Source organism: Pygocentrus nattereri, chromosome 18 (genome assembly GCF_015220715.1).
Source record: "Pygocentrus nattereri isolate fPygNat1 chromosome 18, fPygNat1.pri, whole genome shotgun sequence".
Taxonomy (NCBI): Eukaryota; Metazoa; Chordata; class Actinopteri; order Characiformes; family Serrasalmidae; genus Pygocentrus; species Pygocentrus nattereri.
This window is the reverse complement of record NC_051228.1, coordinates 22,830,564-22,851,506: the sequence shown is the minus strand read 5'-3', so window position 1 is coordinate 22,851,506 and position 20,943 is coordinate 22,830,564. Positions and strand designations below refer to the sequence as shown.

Sequence of the window (20,943 nt, the reverse complement as noted above, 5' to 3'; positions counted from 1 at the left end):
TACCTGTTTCACCTTAATAATGGCTTGATCATTTTATGTTGATAAATCAATTTCTGATATATAGCCATTAAGCCATTAAGTGACAGCACTTAATTATAAAGTATTCCTTATTGGTGTAATCATTATGTCTGTGCTAGCGCAGGGAAACAATTAAACTGCGCAGTGAAATTTGATACTACTGCTTTATAAAGTGGGATTTATGCAATGGGACTGTAGATAATACTGATCATCTTTCTCAGAGAATGGGCATGGGATGATTATTTAAAAGGGCCCATATCATGGAAAACTGCATTTCCCTTGCTTTTTCAAAAAAATAAAAGAGTTTGATGTAGTATATAAATATTGTTAAAGTCTCTAAACCTACAAACTTAATTCCAAAAAGTTTGGGACAGGAAGTGAAATACTACTAAAAACAGATAGCAGTGATTAAAAAACAAGTTTGAACGGTATTAAGCTGACAGTACAAAAACATGGTATTTAATCTTCTAACTTTTTTGTTTTTTGGAACTATACAGTCATTCCAGATTTTATGCCTGCAACATGTTTCAAAACAGTTGATATGGGAGCATGTTTACCACTGTGTTACATCACCTTCCCTTTTAACAACACTGTATAGGTCCTTTTTTGTTGACTCCAGTCAGGCCAGTCTGGTACCTACACTTTCTGATCAAGCCATGCGGTTGTAGCATGCAGAATGTGCCTTGGTGTTGCCATGCTGAAATAAGCAGGGACATCCTTAAAAAGATGCCTTTTAAAAGGCAGCATATGTTGCCCCAGAATGTGTTCAGTGCTTTCACAGATCTGTACTTTTGACAGTGCAAGTTATCCTCTAATAGCCCCCAATGAAAATGATGGCTTTTGAACTTTACACTGGTAACAATCTGGATGGTACTTCTCTTCTTTGGGTCAGAGCACAAAACTTCCACTATTTTCCATAAACAATCTGACAGTTTGACACGTGAGACCATAATACATGTTTCTACTATGAATTCAGTCTGTTTCAGATGGACTGAGTTCAGAGAATTCGGCAACATTTCTGGACACTGTTGATATATGGCTTCCACTGTGCATAGTACAGTTATAACTTGCGTTTGTGGATGCAGCGATAGATGGTATTTATTGACCATAATATTTTCAAATATTCCCGAACCCATGTGGTGATATCCATCACATAGGATTTAATGCCATACCATCTGTGGGGTTGAAGGTCATGGGCATGTGGTTTACAGCCTTGTTCTTTAATGCACATTTTTATCTGGATTGTCTGAATCTTTTGATGATATTATGCAGTGTTTGGGGTGAAACACTTAAAATCCTTGCAATCCCTGGCTGAGAAACTGCTAGATTTCTAGTAATACATTTATTGGCAATGCATTTAGTTTCAAAGGAATAGGTACTTCCTGGATGCTTTTTATACCCAAGCATGATTGCATCACCTCTTCAAGATATTTTTTTGAACTTCACAATGTTCCTAGTCTTAAATTGCCTCTGTTACAACTTGTTTGGAACAAGTTGCATGCATCAGTTTCAGAATGTACAATTCAGTGGTGCTGAAGATACAACATTACGTATTTTGTCTGTGTACTGTTTTCATTCAAATACATGTCTATAAATCACTGCATTCAGTGTTTACTTGCCCTTTACCTACTGTACCAACTCTTTTGGAATTAAGTTTGTGCTTTTCATTACCCAGTCTATACAGTCCATATATGGAAACTATGCTGCAAAAACAGCCTTTTTAGAATTGGAGTGTATTACCTAAGGAATGCTATTTCAATGAGGCACAACACACAGCAACCAGTCAGATCAGAGCTCATTTATCTTATGTCGGTCTTAACGACACATTCATGGCAAAAAACAACACGTTTTTTTCTAATGGATAAAATGAGGTTGGAAAATCTTCATGTAAAAATGAAATATTTCAACATGCTTTTGTTACATAAAGCCACACAAATGTTAAAAGTGGACCTTAAGGTGAAAAGATAATACAAGAATAATGTAGGCTATAAGCCCTTTAAAGTATAGAGTAAAACCCTTCTTCATTCACCTGCAGCCTTTTTAAATCAGTTAGCATCCAATAAAAATTAGTTTAAAACATAAAAATCTATTGGGTCAATGCATAGCTTTGTGAAGGACATGGGAAAACAAAGACCTGATTTCTTTATTTTTTCATGCTCTTCTAATATTCGCATCAGTGATCAGTGCCATCCCCACCCAAATGTTTATGCAATTATTTGGCTCATTTATAAGTTCTGCATTATGTCTCTGTAAATTTCCAGCTACTTCTGAAAGTTTATTTTATGTACTTACATAAGAATACAAAATTTTACTTGCACAAGTAACTGTGAAAGCATATTTTGTATAAGTCATTTGTGTGTGCTTGTGCGTGTACATGGGCACACAATGGACATTCAGGCATGTGTGAAATCGTGCAGTGACAACACATTTTCTAATCTTAAAAGGACACTTTAACCAAAATGAAGAGTTCTATCATTGCAACACTCTGAAAAAAGGGGATCTTTAGTAAAGAAAATGGTTTTATATAGAACGATGAATGCGCAAAGAACTTTTTGCATGATGAAAGTGTTCTTTGCATTGCAAAAGGGTTCTTCAGATTGTTGGAGAATATGTCTATGGCACCAAAAAGGGTTTATCTATTGTTATGATGTCAAGCTTGTTACAATAGAAGAACCCTTTTTGGTGCCATATAGAACCCTTTTCAAAAAAGTTTCAATGCAGAATCATCTACAGTATGTTCTCCATCAATATGAAGAACCCCTTTATCATGCAAAGACTTCTTTGAGTGTTCATGGTTCTACATAGAACAAATTACTAAACAAACTCTACTAAAGAACCATCTTTTTTAATTGTGTACATCTACTGTAGTAACTGTCTTCAAATCATCATTACAGTGCCTCGTCAGGAAAGGAGGACAACAAGCTAAAAACTACAGTTAGCAAGGAAGCTACCTAGCTAACTAGATATTTTAGCTCAGCTTGTGTCAACTATGTGTCTCTGGCATCTGTTTTGCATGAAAGAAAGATAAAATCACTTTTAAAATCACTCTTTTTTACGATTTTGTTTGAGGACAGAGGTAAGACTTACAGTGTTGCTAGCTTAGTTGCATTTATAAGCCTATTGCTCTGTGGCTGGCTAGCAGGCAGGATTGTTTGACACCACAAGGTTTCTTAATGTCTATATGATGCATTTGCATAATGCATGCTGGGTACTGTAGTGAGAGAATGTCGATGGATGAAAACATGACAATATAAATATGCAAATTTTCTTCAAAGCTATGAGGCTTCTTGATAGCAACTATATATCGGTCCGCTGGGTTGATAACGTCTGCACCTGACTGACCACACCATTGGACCACCTAGATTTTTGTCATGCATCCAAGATCTAGGTTTCACATCCTCGATGTCAGAAGATCTTAATAAAGATCTAAAAGCTCCCTCACATGTATGTATTTCATTTTGTGGTAATGCCTGATGCCTGAGACACTGATAGGTTTGATATAAGGCTTAAAAACTGGCCTAAACCTGGAGAGGTACGTGCGAGGTGTTGTAAGGCAAAACAGTACTTCTCTCAGATTTACCACAATTTTATCAACAGTATATATAAGAAGACTCACGTAGGTTTACTAGTGGTTTGGATAGTAAATAAAATGGCTATATTAACACCACCGCTGTGAACAATTCTGACTCAGCTAGTCTCTCTTGAATGATGCATTTCATACCAAACCACTCTGAATTACGTAATTGTGTAGAAATTTAGAGAAAAAATCCCTTTAAGAGGTTGAAACATTCCATCACTATGCTGAACCAAGCTGTGCTCCCCATTGTTCCCTTCTGCAAACAGAATTTAGATCTCAGCTTTTGCATACTTGTTTAATACTAAATTGCATATGTTCACCAAATGCGCCACTGAATTTTTTGATGACCAATGCGTTTGGTATTTTGGCAGGAATATGAGAGGTGTGGTGCTGAATTCTTCAGTGGTTGAGTGCTGGTCTGTCTGTGTGTGGAAAGAAAGGCGAACATTAGCTCTTATAAATAATTCAGCTGCAGTGTGTGGAGAGCTGAACTGTGAGGAGCTCGGCTGCCTGCCCACAGTAGGCATGGAAACTGGTAATAGTTCGCTCTCCTCCTGCTGACCAGTGCCTGCACTTCTGACCAGAACATGCTTTGTCTCATTCAAAGTTATTATGCATTGCATGGTGCTTTAAGAGGGTGTTTCTGGCAGTCATTTTATACCCCTAAACAGTGCATGTAAATCCTGGGGTTAGGGGGGTGATGTGGGTGGTCTAGTTTGACAGTCAAACCTTTAAATTCAATTCCAGATGTCTGATCTTTTCCTTGAGGTCTAATCAGCAAAATGCAGTATACTTTACAATGCAGGCCACTTTCCCAACATGAATGGCCAGTATATTCTGCTACCATGATCTTCTGGTGGTTATTTTCGCCCCCACTTTGGGTGATAAGTGGTGATGTAGGGGGTCTTTTACTTTCTTTGTAAACACAGATCATTTTAAGTTGATGTTACAGATTGTGTAGCCAGTCAAATCGGTTTTTATTCTGTCTTTCTTTGGAGGTCTAATCAGGGTGGTCTCTATCTAACACATCAATCTCTTTCCAGTAAGGGTGGCCAATACGTCAATATTTTATGTTGTCAATATTTTAAGTTGTGTTACAGTTTGCTTTTCTGAGCATATCATGGATTCCGTCAGTATATAAAGAGGAATTCCACCAATTTATTTCATTTTCCACATAATTCTGTTGTTGAAATGTAAGCAAAGACATTCAGGTTTGATGTGGAATGGTTTGTTTTAGAGAAACTTGCAGACTCTGATTTGTTTATAGTTGTGGTGATAGGAATCAAGGGTCACCATGTTGCCAGCACAAAAATAGCCATTTTGTTTACTATGCAAAACTTACACATATCTTCTTTTGACGTTTTTATACATCATGTTGATGAAAAACAATAGCCTCTGTCATCAGTGTTTTTTCAAAAAGTAGCTGAAGTAGCTGCTAGATGCATTAAGCACTTCAGATGTCTGGTTCCTTTTGCCACCTCTATCAACAATTCTGACCTGGTAAGTTTCTCTATAAGGCAACATTTCAGATCAAATTAGTCCGATTAACTTTTTTTTTTTTTTTTACAACATTTAATAGTGTAAAAATGTTAAAAAACGGTGGCATTCCCCTTAAGCAACTGCGTGATTACAAAGAGAGCATTATTAGTCATTTTTAAAAGGATTTTTTTGTTATGAAGTCTATGAAAATCTATGCAATTTTATTTATTTTATTGTGATACATATTGTGCATCATTGTAGAATATTTTTGCTACATTGCCCATTATTATATTCCAGTTCTAATCAAACTATTTTCATATAGAGTATACAGTGGTCTAATAATGGTCTTATATATAATATTGGAAAATGATTATGAACAAATCATTTCACAAATTTAAGCATTTTACCCAGCTTTTCTGACTTCATGTCTATTCTATAGCTAATCTTATCTTCAAAGGGCCCAAATCCTACATTTTGCTTGTATTTTATATCGCTCTTATAACACTTGTGCAGTTTTATGTGCCAGAATTCATATTTACATGACCACTTTCCAACCTCTCTTAATCCATAAGTATTAAATAGGCTGTTTTTGTTTCTGTGTCGTCAAGACTGATATATTGTAACTGATCTCTGTGCTGTACTGTGCCTTTGTTCAAAAAAACAATCTAGGCTGAAACTATCCTACAACGTCATCATGGATGAGCAGAGCTAAACGGCACAAAACTGATAAATTAAAAACAGGCCATTTTTGTAGCTTAATTTTCTATACAGGGACTGCATGAAATGGAGAGTAAATGGAAGTTTTGAAATTCTACGTCAAAAGTTTGGTTTTCTATGATATGGGACCTTTAAAGTCTACAAGCCCACATTCATATACCCCAAAAAGCCATTTAAGCCAATGATTTGATTTGAGTGGTTCACCTCAGTGTCCAAAGATAGCCTCTGGTTGTATCAGAGTAAAGAGAATCTTATCTGAATAATGAAAGAGGGGGTAAACTGAGCCGAGAAGCCGCGACTGATCTTGCCTGCCCCGTCTGGAATGTCCTCTAGATAACGAGGGTTATGCAGTGTTTTCTAGGTCACGCCTCGCTCTCTAGCTTTACTCTTCACAGCCGTCCTCTTTCTCCGTTTTCCTTAAGTCTTAATCTGAAACAGACGTGGGCCCATTCCTCATGGTGCATTAGACAAAAGTCTATAACAAGGAAATGTGAGATCAGTTTATAAAAAAAAAGTCAAGCAAATCAGAAACACTAAATCTAAAACGCATCCGAGATTCATAAATATAGATCTGTATTAAAATGCCTCACGAAACGAGATGGTAATTGAAAGAAAAGGCACAAAAACGCCTGTACTTGGCAAATCATGTCCAAAGTGTCAGCTGGTTAAAGTCCAAGCCAAAAGCACAAGGAGAAGAAAACAGGCCAGGCAATAAAGGTACAGGGTTATCAGGAAATGGGTTATGGGCTTTATGCTGATAATAAGTCCTTCAGTGACCTGACAAACGCTGGTTCAATTGCACATGTACACTTGGGGGTTATACTTTTAGTTGGCTTCAGCAGAACAGAAACTGACTATAAATCTGAAGCTAAAACCTACTCAAGTTCCATAAAAAGGAACAGCAATGCACTGAACTTTCTTCAATCAAACTCATACATCATTTCTACACTGCAAAAATAGATTACATCAACAGTTGTTCATTTATTTATTTATATTCTAAGCCGCTTATGGGACACGGGGGTTGCTCGAGCCTATGCCAGTGCTCACTGGGTGGAAAGCAGGAAACAACCTGCACACCTAGGGGTAATTTTAGTTTCTCCAATTGTCTTGACTGCATGACTGTAGGAGGAAACCCATGCAGACACAGGAAGAACATGCAAACTCCACACAGAAAGGACCCTGGTCGCCCAGCTGGGGAATTGGAACCCTTCTCACTGTGAGACGACAGCGCTATCCACTGTGCCACCGTCCCGGCCTCAACATGGTTGTTGCTAATTGTAATTAGACTGAAACACTTAGTGGTGGTGATGTGATTTACACTCACTGGAAAAGTACTACCATGCATCAACACTCACTGTCCATTTCATCAGGTCCACTTACCATACAGAGACAGAGACCACCCTTCATTCAAGTTCCAGTCAAAATGGGCATATAATTATTCACTGTTCAGTGACAGGAACAAAGGCAGTACATATTCAACAAAGTGACACGGAAGCCTCGGCAGCAAAATACAATAGTGAGTTTTTCAGTATTTACTGTTTGCACTCTTCATTACAGCTTCCATTGTTTTCAGGAGACTCACTTTCAGTTTCTCAAAGAAATCTACAGGGATGTTTTTTCCACACCTCCAAAGTTCAGTCTTAGAAGTTTATTATCTTCACATTCAGTGATGTTGAGGTCTGGACTCTGCAGTGGACAGTCCATTTTCTTAGTAAGAGCTTCTTGACAGCTACACATCCTTTCAGACCCAGAAGTGCTGAGCTGTCTTCTCACAGTGGGAGGACATGAAAGTACTGTTTATCTGATCTCATTCTGTACCATTGGATCATTTCTCAAATCCCAGTTTTGGAAACTCAATCTAGTCTTCCATGTAATCTCACCATAAACATCTCCTAAAAATGGATAACTTGTAGTTAATGACTGTTTCGACTGCAAATAAATGAAGAGTGGGGCACAGTACTGTATATGGGACCTGATAAAATGGACAGTGAGTGTATGTTTTTCATGTAGAAATGATGTACACTCATTAAGAATGCAAGCCATCCAATTTTGAGTATTGACTATTCTATTCTTCAATAATTCCATTGAAAAACATTGTGACTGTTCTGTCATGTGTTGAACCTACTATATATTTGTTGAGACTTGATCAGGATGCCTGTATATTGGAGCTGATCCAGCTGATTTTTTTCCTGTTAAGCTTGATCGTACATGTGCAGGGCCTCCTCCAGCTTGCCTGTGATCCGCTGGTAGAATGCGATTTGTTGCTGGAGGTAGTGCTGCATCTGAGCTTTAAAGTCCCGCACACGCGTTCGGTGGAAGTGCTGCATCTCGGCCAGTGTGGCGCAAGAGATGATGTTGCAGCGTTCATTAATCCCAGCAGATCCGTCCTTCTCATCGGCGTGACGCTGGCTCTCCTTCGCTTTGGTCAGGGCTCCTGGTGGGAGGGGGGTAAACAAAAGGTCATTGGTCAGAGAGTCCAGGTGCTTTCATGGGAGGGGTGTTGTTATAGTATGTAATAATGCAAATTAAAGGTTAGAGTCATGTTCTCATATACTCTCAGAACAGAACAGGTTTCAGATATGCTTTCAACTCAGTTGCGTGTCCACTTAAGAACACATTATGCGCAACTTTTAACAGAAAGTAGCATATAATTTTCACAGTGGTGGTGATAGGAACCAGACGTCAATTCCTAGAAGATTTAGCTCACAGAAGGCCATTACATATTTTTTTCAGATTCACTACTTTGTTGCCATGACCACCATTACACATAAAACCTCAGAAGACTCATGCAGATTTTCTGGTCATTTTGGATACCAAATAAAATGGCTATATTAGATATAGTGACCTCTGGTAAGGTAAGTTTCTCCACAATGCATCAATTCATATCAAGCCATTTTGAATGACTTTGTTTACATCTCAGTGATTAAACTATGCGTAAAATGTAACTGAAAATTTGGTGTAATTTTCTAATAACAAAGAATTGCTTTTATGCATGTCTTAACGAACAATGGCTCTACTTAGCTTTGTTGTCAACATGTAGAGCAACAAGGAGTATTAATATCAGAAACTGAAGCGAAGATCAGTGGCCTGATCTTGTGCATAAAACATCTCAAACTAGCAGTATCGTACAGAGATCATCATTTATTATGAAGTGCAAAACTTGATCCTAGATCTGATTACTAGTGACATTAAATATGGACATGGGGATCAATTTATTTGAGAAAGAATGCTGATTTGGGTCAGTTTTGTTCCATATTCTACAGCACATTGGTTATGAGAGATTGTGAGAGATCCGCTTGTTGAAGACATGCATTCTGCAGAATCATACAGTATTCTCAGCACAGCCCTTCACAAAACGTGCTTTACTACAAGTTTAGTTTTAGACCATCTAAGAGCTCTGATTTACGGCTTATGGCTCCCTCTGGAATTCAGGCTAAGACGCTTTCAAACGTCAGCCTCCAAGGCATCTTAGAAGGGTCCATGTCGTGGAAGCTTTCCCTTGCTTTTTCAAAATAAAAGAGTTTGACATCACATGTAAATAATGTTAAAGTTTCAGAACGGACCACCACACAGTCTGTATATAGAAGCTATGCTGCCAAAACAGACCATTTTGCATGTCATGCGAACAAACTCATTTAAATGCATCCACCTATTTAGCCTATAGTAGTTTAGTGCCACCCACTCATACTGGAGCTAGAAGGAGGATGAACAGAAACGATATACAGGGCAGCCAATCAGAACAGAGCTCATTTAGATATATCAGTCTTTAAGACAGAGTAACCAAACAGCCGCTGAGGGATATTAGTTGGAAAGTGGTCATATAAAAAATGAATTCTGATGACTTTTGGCAGATAAAACTACACAAACGTTATTAATGGACAACGGGAGAAAAATAAAATACAAAGAAGTAGGATATGGGCCCTTTAACATTAGCTTACGCTTATCTTATCTTGAGAAAGCACCTTATCTTGGCATTTCAAAGTTTGTTCAATTCTCAGTAGGATCTGGAGAGCAATGATTTGAGGTTTATAAACATTTAGTCTCACACAAACCAAAAAACATGTCAAATGCAAATTAATATGACTGCAATTCAACTACACTGCAACCATGTGACTGAGACAGAACTGGTCCTACATGCAGTCCAGCTTCCTCTACAGCGTAGCACAGAGACGGGGCCAAGTGTAAGATTTGCTACGTTACTGAAAGCTCTTAGCGGGACAAATTACTTTCAATTAGTTTTACAGCAGCCTCTGACACAGAACTCTGTTCCCTTTTAGACCTTTTTACAGCAGGGTAGCACAACTCCAGTCCTGAAAAGAAAATCACCCACAGTTTGGTGATTGAGCTCATAATTTGATTACCAAACTCTAGTGCTGGAGCTGCCTTACAGGAAAGCCTTAAAGGAAAAGCTTGACAAAAAACTCAAATTTGCACATTGTTTCCCCTTATTCCAAATGTAGTCCATCAGCCAAGGGCCTCTAAAGTTTGGCTTCTGGAGTATTGCAATGGAGATAAGTGCTAATGTAGCTAAGTTATGTAACCAAATTAGCACTGTTCAAACTGCAGGCCTAAATCTTCACAGACTTGAGTTCAACCATGTCAACTTGTTACACTCCAATAGACTTGCTTATGTGGCTTCTGACATTGTATGACATACAGTTATCCATAAACACAAACAAAAGCATATTGCGTAGATAAAAGTAGTAGCATTAGTTTTGCTATCTTGGAGCCTCAATATTGTCCATACTTTTAGATAACAGTATGTCATACAGTATCAGAAACTACAGGCTAACTTGGGGGAAGAAGCCCCTCAGGGTGAGATGTTCCTGCACTGTTTCCTCTACGGAAGAAATGAAGGGGCCGAATCTGATCCCGACATATACACTAAACAGCTATTGTCTAATTAGATCAGATATTTCATTTGGATGGCTGCATTCCTGGGATTTACTCCTTGGAAAAAATTCTGGTCGTTCAGTCTGTTATTTGTGTCATTGGATATTAGTGGTCTATGTTTTTATATGAAGTTGTACAATGAAATTTCTTTAAAAACAACAGGGTGGAGCAAAGTCAAATGCAAAGTTAGGCCTTTGGTAAGAAGTGAGTGATGTCCCAACAGAATACTGACAAAGTGCATATTATACATACTGCCCTACAAATCTTATTAATTCAGTTTTCATCATGAAGGCACAGACTTGTTTACTGCAGCATTTTGGACTTAAATGTTGAATGCTGTTGCTTTGTATAAATTGTCAATGACAATACTAATAACAACATTTATTTTCATAATATGCCCCAATAACGGGGCAAGATGGCCCATTGTAAGATTTTATTTTTTGTGTCATGGAAACAAAACTGGCTGCTGTTCTAGTTTACCTGTGCATTGGATTATGCATTGTGATGCATTATAACCTGTACATGCTACATTTATACACAGATATGATGCACAGCTTTACAGTAAAAGGACACTGTTCTGGACGTTTCCCCGTTTTCTCCTATTAGCAAGGACAGCAAACATGTCTTGGCTCATCAGCTACGTTTAAAGTAAAGAGAATTTTATTATTTATCACTTCAAATGAATTTAACAGTCAAGCAGACTATAACCTAGTCATTTCATTTGGAAAAAAAAGGTTTGGACACCAGACGTATGTAATATACAGTCATATGCAAACTTTGGTGTACCACTTGGTCACATTACTTGTTCTGTTGATTTTCAAAGTGAAAAGAAGTTACCTCTTCTACAGAGAACACACTAATATAATTATTTGTTGACAACTTAGAATATATTGGGAAAGAAAAATAAAACATAACATACAAAATGTGCCATAACTTTTACAAACGCCATATTTTATGTGTTTTTCGTATATGTCAAATTCAGCATATAAACACTAATTGTGTATTAAAATGTGCACAAGTGTGTTCTCTTTAGAGGACATGTTACATTTTTTCACTATGAGAATCAACGAACCATATAATTTAACCAGGGGCGCCCATATGACTGTATGAGCTGACACGGTGACCTCGTGACCTAAATTGCGCAGCGCAGGCTTTGAACAGACACACCAGCAGAAACGAGCAGAAAATCTCCCAAAAGGTCCCAAACCTTTCTGAACGTGGATGATGTCGGGAAAGTTTGCCAGATGTCCTTGATAAATGGCTAAAAGATCTGACACCGGCTCCAAGTCCTGACGGGGCTGGTCCACAAAGTAGTCCCCAACAGCCTCGTAGGCCTGCGCGGTGAAGGCCATCGCCTGGTTCAGCTTGAGGGAATACTCCTGCTGGTCCAATTCAAACGCCTGACCGAGAAGCTGGAAGGCCTGCCCAACTCTCTGATACTCCTTCCTGAATCCAGTCACTTGCTTTCTGGCGAACTCGCCCAGGGTGACGTTGACCTGCGCCAGGCTTTCGTCCATTTTCTTGGCAAACGTTTTGAAGCCGTCCACCTTGCTCTCAACATCCTGCAGGTCAAGAGGGATGGCTGGTGGTATGATTGTGAGGAAGAAGTTGGCGCCCACCAAGCAGTCTCTTTCAGCCTTTCGCTTGCCCTGCTTCCACGCTTTCTCGTCGTTGCTGCTACAGGTCAGAAAGTGCTGGAAGACATCACAGCGGGACAGCACGGGGTGAGTCGTCATGTGATTCATCCACCATATCAAGCCCTTCCTGCGCTTGGAGATGAAGTCCTCCTCAAAGCGGCCGGTGGCCTGCTTCTCGGGCAGATGGGGCACCGAAATTACGGGGAACCTTTCTACCAGCCTCGCGTACAGCCAGTCAAAGTGCTTGTAGCGCCTGTTCACCTGGATTTGCGTGTGGCTGGGGGTTAGTCCGTATGACATATAGCTCTTCATCCCTTTGAACTTGGTCTGCTTGGTGGGGTCGTCAATGCTGCATGTGAACGGACGAGGATTCTCCTGCCACTCTGGCCCAAACTGGCCCATCACTACGCATATTTTGTCCTCCTCTCTCACAATCCCAGACGCTTCACCCAGAACAAATGCTTCTCCACCAGATTTGACAAACGTGGAGAACCGATTGAGGTTCCTGCCCACCGTGGCTGAGCTCCTGGATTGCTGGGTGCTTCCTCGTCGAGGTGAAGCAGGATAGGCAGAGGAGGAGGAGGACGCTAGGGCACTGCCACCTTTGCCTGGCACCCCACCTGGCTGGTTTGCAGCAGCCGGACCTTCGTCCCAGTCATCGTCCCAGTCTTCATCACTGCCTTGGCTGGTGGAGTGATAGGAATAAGTAGGATAACCCCGCGTAGGGGTTGATTCAGTGGACGTATCCCCTTGTTGAGCACTTCTTTGATAGGAATACTCAGTTCCAGCAGCATAGCTAGAATGATATGCCTCTCCATTGCCTTGTACTGACAGCCCTTTATCACTACTAAGTATCTCCACATAGGATGCTGGGAAGAGTCCTGACTCACCCCTGCTGTTGGTTCCTTCCAGCCAGCCGTCGACAACGTCTTCGCTGAACAGCGTTAAAAGTTCGTTTTCCACCACGGATATCTCCCCTGGGTTTTCAGAGACGAAGTCATATAAAGCTCTCGCGCTGAGCGCCATAGCTAGTTTGGAGACGTGGGAGTGTGAAGCTCTGTGGCTAAAGTTTCCTCTCACCGTGGACTACTCGGAAACTTTTTTTTGGGCTATTCTGAAGTTCGTACGGTCCACGCAGCCTCGTCGAAAATGATCGGCAGTCGGTTATTTCAGCATATTAATTCGTTTTACAGCGGTTCAGCAGCAGAAGTTGAGTTTGGGGCTCGTCGTTCTCCTCTTGTCTGCCTCCTCTCGCTGTATGCAGTCTATGGCCGTAACCTGAATAATCGAGGGTGGAGCCATGCAGTACCACAGTCATCGGCCCGGCTGCACAGAGAACCCAAACGCAGTTCGACTGAGTGCACTGAGGTCTTTATGTGCGCAGAGATACGTTTAAACAAAGAAAGAGGCTCGATTTTTCATATTTCTGGACGTTTCCCCATTTTCTCGTATTAGCAAGGACACCAAACGTGTCTTGGATGATCATCTACATTTGGAGTAAAAGGGAGAAACGTGTACATCTTTTTTTTGTATCACTTTTACTGATCTACTGACTTTTAACAGTCAAGCAGACTATTATTTAGTAGTTTCATTATTTAAAAAACGTAATATATATATTTTGGACGTAATATACAGTTCTGTGCAAAAGTTTGGGCACCCCCTGGTCAAGCTACATCTTCTGTTGATTTTTAAAGTGCAAAGAAGTTCACACGTCCTCTACAGAGAACACACTACAACATTGCACACACTTTCTACTTGCTTAATTTGACATATTGATTTTTTTTTTTAAAAAGATCATAACATATAAAAGGTGCCATGACTTCTGCAAAGGCCAGATTTCGGGGGGTGGGGGGGGGTGTTAGCCCATATTCAGCAAATAAACTGTAATTGTGTATTAAAATGTGCAGAAGTGTGTAGAGAATGTCTTCATTGACCAGGAGCGCCCATATGACTGTATGAGCTGACACGGTGACCTCTTGACCTAAGTTGAGCAGTGCAGGCTTTGAACAGACACACCAGCAGAAACGAGCAGAAAATCTCTCAGAAGGTCACAAACCTTTCTGAACGTGGATGATGTCAGGAAAGTTTGCCAGATGTCCTTGATAAATGGTTAAAAGATCTGACACCGGCTCCAAGCCCTGACGGGGCTGGTCCGTAAAGTAGTCCCACAATGGCTGATATGCTGACTTTAAAAGCGAAATTGACTACAATTCAGTCATTTCATTTGTTAAAAAAAAACCCTGAAGTTTGGACACCAGACAAAACATACAAAAGTTTGAGCTTTTACATTTTCTGTTGATTTTCAAAGAAGTTCCCACTTCCTCTACAGTGAACACGCTAAAATATGGTGCACTTAAGACACTCTGTGTGGTTATAAGTACCAAAATGGTTCTAGGTAGTCGTGTGCAAACACAATACACAATGCATACACAATAAGTTAACAAGTCCTCTACAGTGAACACATTCCTGCACATGTTAGTGCTCAATTTCTATTTTTTTCTCATATTAAAAAGAACATAATACATTAAACGATTCATCAAATACATCTGGAATCAGAACACCTGGTAAAGCTATAGAGGCCTTTTCACTGTGATATCAAAACACACACAATACCATTACTTTTGACTTTTTTAAAGAGTTTATCAAAATCTTTTTTAAGGTTATGCAACAGTTTTTTCATCAGTGAAGAAACGCTTGACCATGCAAACAACCATTCATGCATTCGGGCGGTTCTTTGAGTGTCATGGTTACCATTACTTTTATGAAAGAGACCTTGAAGAGCCACTCATTTTAAGGGTGAAACAAAAACGATCATAATTCATTTTTACAACCTCTCCTCATCACTTAGAATTAAACAGGCTATTTTTGTCATTGTGCCTTTAAGATTGATATATATGAATGAGCTCTTTTCTGATTGGCTGTAGTCCAGGCTGAAACCCTACTTATAACTTCAGCATGAATGGGTGGGGCTAAATGTCTGTTGGCTGAATAAGCAGAAATATGTAAACTGTGAAAAAACTGTGAGTCTGTGACTTTGTGTTTGGCGCTCATATATGGACTGTATAGATTAGGAGGTTATGGATATTTTTGAAACCACAACAATGTTCACATACTACACCAAATGTTTGAAAAAGTAAATAATTAAAAAAAGAAAGAAAAAATCAATTTTTTAGGGTATGGACCCTTTAAAGAGAACATATTAGAACTTTTACTCCTAAGTGTACATGTAATAGTCTCAGGACTGTGTTTAAACCCCCCCCCACACACACACACACATAAGCAGGACCTTGTTTTTCCATTTCAGAGCATGAAATCTGGACATGCTTTTAATAATAAATAAAATGCTCCAATGCTCTATATATTCCATTACACACACAGATGACTCTTAGTATTTCAATGAAACAATGAATCAAGCCATTAGCTACCACTACCCACAACTATAAACATATCAAGTATACAAACCCTGGAACTTTTTAGTCCTTCTGAACATATCCGGTATCTACCAGCATCAAAAGTGAAGTGTCTTAGCCTCTGTTTTCTGCTTTTGGATCCTTTTGATCTGAAATAAAATGTTTAAGCTCAAAGTAAAAGCTGTGCACAACAGTAAAGTAGGCCAGGAACAGAACCAATAAAACAGAATTAAATTAAACCCAGAAATGAGAGGAAAAGGGAATTAGTGAGTACACAAAACTGAAGAAATATGGTGGTGGTTGGTGTAGTGTAGTGATTAACACCTCTGCCTTCTATGCTGTAGACTAGAGTTCAATCCCCCACCTGGGTAAACACCCTACACTATACCAATAGGAGTCCTTGGGCAAGATTCCTAACACTACCTTCGCCTGCTTGTGTAAAATGATCAAATTGTTAGTCGCTCTGTATAAGAACGTCAGCCAATTGCCATAACTGTAAATATATTTGACTTGCTTGGCTATATCTCTGCAGTAGACACTGCTACCCACGGTTCCTATCACCACTAGTGTGAAGAAATGTGTCAGTTAATTTCAGTATAATGTCATTATTTCAAATGATCAATCAAACCACTCTGAATGACTTTGTTTACAATTCAACTAATGAATTCTGAAATTTTGAAAAGTCAGTGGAGTTCCCCTTCAGTAACTGCTCAACTACTCTAGTACTCAACTGTAAGCACAACCTACTGAACACAACTTACCACCTACTGTTTATTGTACATTTATTTGTTTTGTAGAATTTCCATTTTGGCAATGTTTGTTAACATGCTATTCTAACTGAACAAACAAGGTATTTATAGATATAATAAAAAACTAAACTTTTTAGGCGAGTTGCGTTAATATGATACAGTCGTAACATGGTAACTATGCTTTTTTTAAAAACACTTTTATCCATCCATCCATTCATCCATCCAAATGGATGGAATAAGACAACACCTCCGCTACTAATAACAACAAAACAAAACAAGCAAACAAAAAGCAAGAGGGTCAAATATGTTGCACCTTATAAAATGCCTTTGTAGCCACTTTTCTTAAATGCTTAATATTCATATCGACCAGTAGATGTCGCCACAAAATAGATGTACATGCCCCCCTATTAGTTCTGTCACGTCACAGGCGCAGAACCTCAAAGCTGGTAGTGATGCTGGATCACGTGATTACGACAAAGATAGTTCGTAAAACGAGAGTGTACAGCGCTAGGCGAGTGAGTTAGAAGCAGTTACTACAACCACAGCGTAACCGCGTTGTAAACATAAATTTTCTCATACTAGTTAGTATGCTTTCATTGTGGACACGTTTCCTTGTCGTGCGAAGTGTGGAAATGATGTTATACAGCGATTTGTTTTGCGAGTAGTCCTCCCCGTCGCCATGTTGGGTCCTTGTTTTTGGATTATCTGTGGCCCGGCTAGCAGATTAGCCCGCTGTAACGGCTGTAACGAATACTCGGCTTTTTCCTCGTCAGACTGTGTGTGGGTTCAAACTAAAAAAAGAAAACTGAACGAAGGGAATGTGTGCGAATGTGCAAGAAAACTGAGGGACTGCTACATTTAGGTTTGCACATGAGACGGCGGGACAGAAACAGTGAGTGAGTGAGTGAGTGAGGGAGCGAAGCACTGCTAGCCCTGTTAGCTGGTTATTATTTTCTGGGAGCTTTATTAAGTCTTTTTCCTACCGGAGAGGCGGGGAATCCAAAGCCACAGTTTTTGGATGCATTCGCTTTACGCCAACAATTCATTTGCCAGCCTGCTTCGTCCTGGATTTCACTTTTCTGGAGACAACAACAAGCTGTCGGGGCATTACATGGATTATCTGGTAAAGTGTTTACCAAGCTAATGTTTTTTATGTGGTTGAAGTTGGCTTCCTATTTTATAGCTTCTTGTTCAATTTTCCCCGTTCCACCTTAAATGTACAGCAGTTACATTCTGGCGCCTCAGGCGACAGAATGTAACTAATGCACATTTAAGGTGGAACGGGTAAATTAGAATAAGAGGCTGGTGAATCAGAAGCCGTATCTCATTTCAGGTTAAGGTGACTAGCTCGCTGACTAACCTAGCTAGGCCAAAATTGGTTAAACTTGTCCCCGTTTTATCGGGTTTTAACGTTATATTGGGCAGCATTGTTTGGTTATGGTTTTATTTAATGTGACCAAACCGCGATACAGCAAGTCCGGTCTGACTAGTGTAAATGTGACTGCTTTTGGTGATCACCACCTTTACTGTAATGTGCAAAACAAACACAAGGACTTAACGTTACCTCTCTGTTGTGCTCTGTTTTGCTTTCAAACAGAGGTGAGCTCTTGCTGAGTATCCCCACTGGGACAGATTAGATGTGTAATTTGAAGTAGGTCTTCAGACCGGCCTAATAGCTAATAATAACTTTACCTATTATTAAATGTGTAATAATAATTATTTTACAGCTCACAACGTATTGGTGTGGTGCTTCGGAAGCCTTGTTCAGCTCTACTTCTTGCACCCATAATTACTGTATTAGCTAAGCATAATCATTTCAATATTGCTCTTTACATAACAGTTCTTCTGCGAGTCAAGGTCCATTGGGAATGCACATTCATGGGAGTTATGTCAGGGATCTGGTTGGAGCTACTTAAATTTAGTTTGGGCTTCTGACCTAGGAACCCCTGAATGTTAAAGGGGACGTCAACCGATTTATAAGAATTATGCATAATTAATCAGCTAAGATCATGCAGAGAGGTTTGACATGAAATACTCCAATCTAGAGAAACTTGCCAAGTCAGAATTGGACAAACTGGGGAATTTAACAGCTCTGAGAGATCCCTCACAGAAAATAATTACCTGAAATGGTTAAGAATATGCTGCCTGATTTCTGCCACATTTGTTTTACAGTAGTTTTGCGATGACAATTTGGTCTTAAAGAAATTTGAATCCCTTTATTCTAGTCCACACACGCTGAAGGGATGCATATCTGTGTTTGTGTTGTAGACATAGTGTCCCCTGGTTCCTGTCACCACCACTGTAAAGAAATCTGAGCCGGTACATTTCTCTGCAAATGAACTATGACATATCAAACCACCCTGAATCACTTTATATCTTTACAGCTGAATTATTCAGAAATATTGAAAAAGTGCCTTTTCCCCTTTAAAAATTCATCACTTTTTGACATCCCCCCCGTTTTCTTTAAAATTACATGGGTTACATAGGCGTGTCATGCTCTTTCCGCTTTTTGCACATCTGTAGACTTGACGTTAATGGAAGTTTGCTTGCACAGAATCTAAATTGACTCAGCAGTAGTGGGTACGTTTTTCAGTAATGTCATGGTTCAGAGATCACCACAAGATGATAGAGCAGCTATCGCTCCAAGCAGTTAGTCTAATGATAAAGATGGGTTTAAGACAACGATGTGTTTGGGGAAGAAAGCCTTGAGACGTAAGGTTTACGTGATGAAGCACAGAGCAAAGGTATCAGCAGCATTTGTATTTTACTGTTGCAATGCTGCATCATGTTTCTCAAAGATTGTATAGTGTGAATCCACTTTTTCAAAGTGGTACTTGTGTTTTACCCAACTTTAGAGTAGTTTAGTGCTTTGGTGCATTAGAAAGTCTAAAGAGTAAAGGTCTACAATAGATATTGCATAGGCTATATGATCATTCAAAAGTGTTTAAAATATCCCGTTTTTAAAATTGAGATATAAAATACGGCCTTCATTTATGGACTGCCCAAAGTACGACCCACGGGACAGAGTTGACCTGCCTGAAACACCCAAACCCCATCCCTTCACCCAGTGAGCGAACAAATATTTATACTAAATGTAGAAATGTGTTTTAGTAACAAGATATGATTTGATTTGGAACCTACACTCTTAAAAAGGATGGCTCTCTTAGGGTTCTTTAGTAAAGAAAAGGTTCTGTAAAGAATCATGATCACCCAAATAATTTTTGCATGATTTAAATGGTTCTTGGGGAATGTGCTGTAGATGGTTCTATATAGAAACATTTTGAAAAGGGTTCTATATAGCACTCAAAATGGTTCTTCTGTTGTTACAAGCTTGACGTCTATGTAGAACCATCTACAGCACATTGTAAGGAACCCTTTTATTACGCAAATTATGGAAAGAATTCTTTAAGTATTCCTGATGCTTTCGAGAACAATTTGCTTCACTAAAGAACCCTTGGAGAACCATGTTTTTATATGAATTTACCTACCTACTTTCTATTTTATTTTTTGGCCCCTTGGCTCTCATAAACATTGTACTTTATAGTACTTGCAGAACCTAATATATAGATTTTATACCTGTCACGTTAAAGCTAATAACCTTATATAGCCAAAAATCCAAATGGCATTTTCTTAATTTATAGAAATCACTCAGTTGTGTGTGGTGATTAAAAGCCACATAGAGTAGGCTCATTACTGTGCTGTTTTCTTTGGGATGTAGTGATCAGTAGTCTTAGAATAGAACCATTTCCTCAAGAAACACAGCTGGAATAAGACCTGGAAGTGCTGGCCTTAACCGGAAGGAGCTGATTTAGGAACATGCCTAATTGTTAAAGTATCTGTGTCCCCAAAAATTCCCCTGATAGTTGTGGATAAATGAGGACAAGTGCCTGCTGCACATTCCTCATTGGTTTGTGAATTCCTGTGACCATTGTACAGTGCTCTCTATACAGGGTGGAACAATTCACACAACGAATAATTTGGCTTAATACAATGTGGTCTTATCTCGAGTCAATCTGATTTTCAATGTAAGGAGTGCCTGAAGAAAAGGTGCCTTATATTAATGTTTTCAGTTTATTGGAAAGTTGTGGGACTGCAGTATTTGCGACAGTTCTGTCCATTCAGGGTGGTTAATTAGCAGCATGCATTGCCCCGAGCCAACACACTAGCCATGCTGTCTTAAGTTTACTTGAGCATCACACCTAAAGGTAAAATTCAAAGTAGCAGCTTGAAAGTTTGTATTTGGTATTGCAGTTGATCTGCTGAGGACTGGAACAACTGGAAGTTATCCACCGAAAGTTGTAGCCTTTAGCATTTGCTATTTGCGTGCCCTTTCTATTTTTATGAGGAACAAACCAGGGCAAGTTTATTGATCTATATGAGCAATCTGGCTTTTATGACGGCTGAACAAGCTCACCAGTAACAATCCTCTTTTTTTATTATGCATAATCATATAAACTGGGTTA

The 20,943-nt window shown here is 39.3% G+C and overlaps 2 protein-coding genes across 2 annotated transcripts in view; one reads left to right on the top strand and one right to left on the bottom strand.

Annotated features, from left to right (window-relative positions):
- Nucleotides 1-6,347: 6,347 nt before the first annotated feature.
- On the bottom strand, nucleotides 6,348-13,587 carry snx18b (sorting nexin 18b). Its single transcript, XM_017708156.2, has 2 exons — nucleotides 11,892-13,587; nucleotides 6,348-8,225 (listed from the first exon to the last, which is right to left on the bottom strand). The coding sequence occupies exons 1-2, from the start codon at nucleotides 13,345-13,347 to the stop codon at nucleotides 7,984-7,986; spliced, it is 1,698 nt and encodes a 565-aa protein (XP_017563645.2). The 5' UTR covers nucleotides 13,348-13,587; the 3' UTR covers nucleotides 6,348-7,983.
- A 3,382-nt stretch (nucleotides 13,588-16,969) lies between these two features.
- Nucleotides 16,970-20,943, top strand: part of arl15b (ADP-ribosylation factor-like 15b) — a 71,429-nt gene continuing 67,455 nt past the window's right edge. The window contains exon 1 of the mRNA XM_017708157.2: nucleotides 16,970-17,603. Within this exon, the coding sequence (XP_017563646.1) occupies nucleotides 17,499-17,603 (105 nt within the window). The 5' untranslated portion in view covers nucleotides 16,970-17,498. The remainder of the gene's footprint in view (nucleotides 17,604-20,943) is intronic.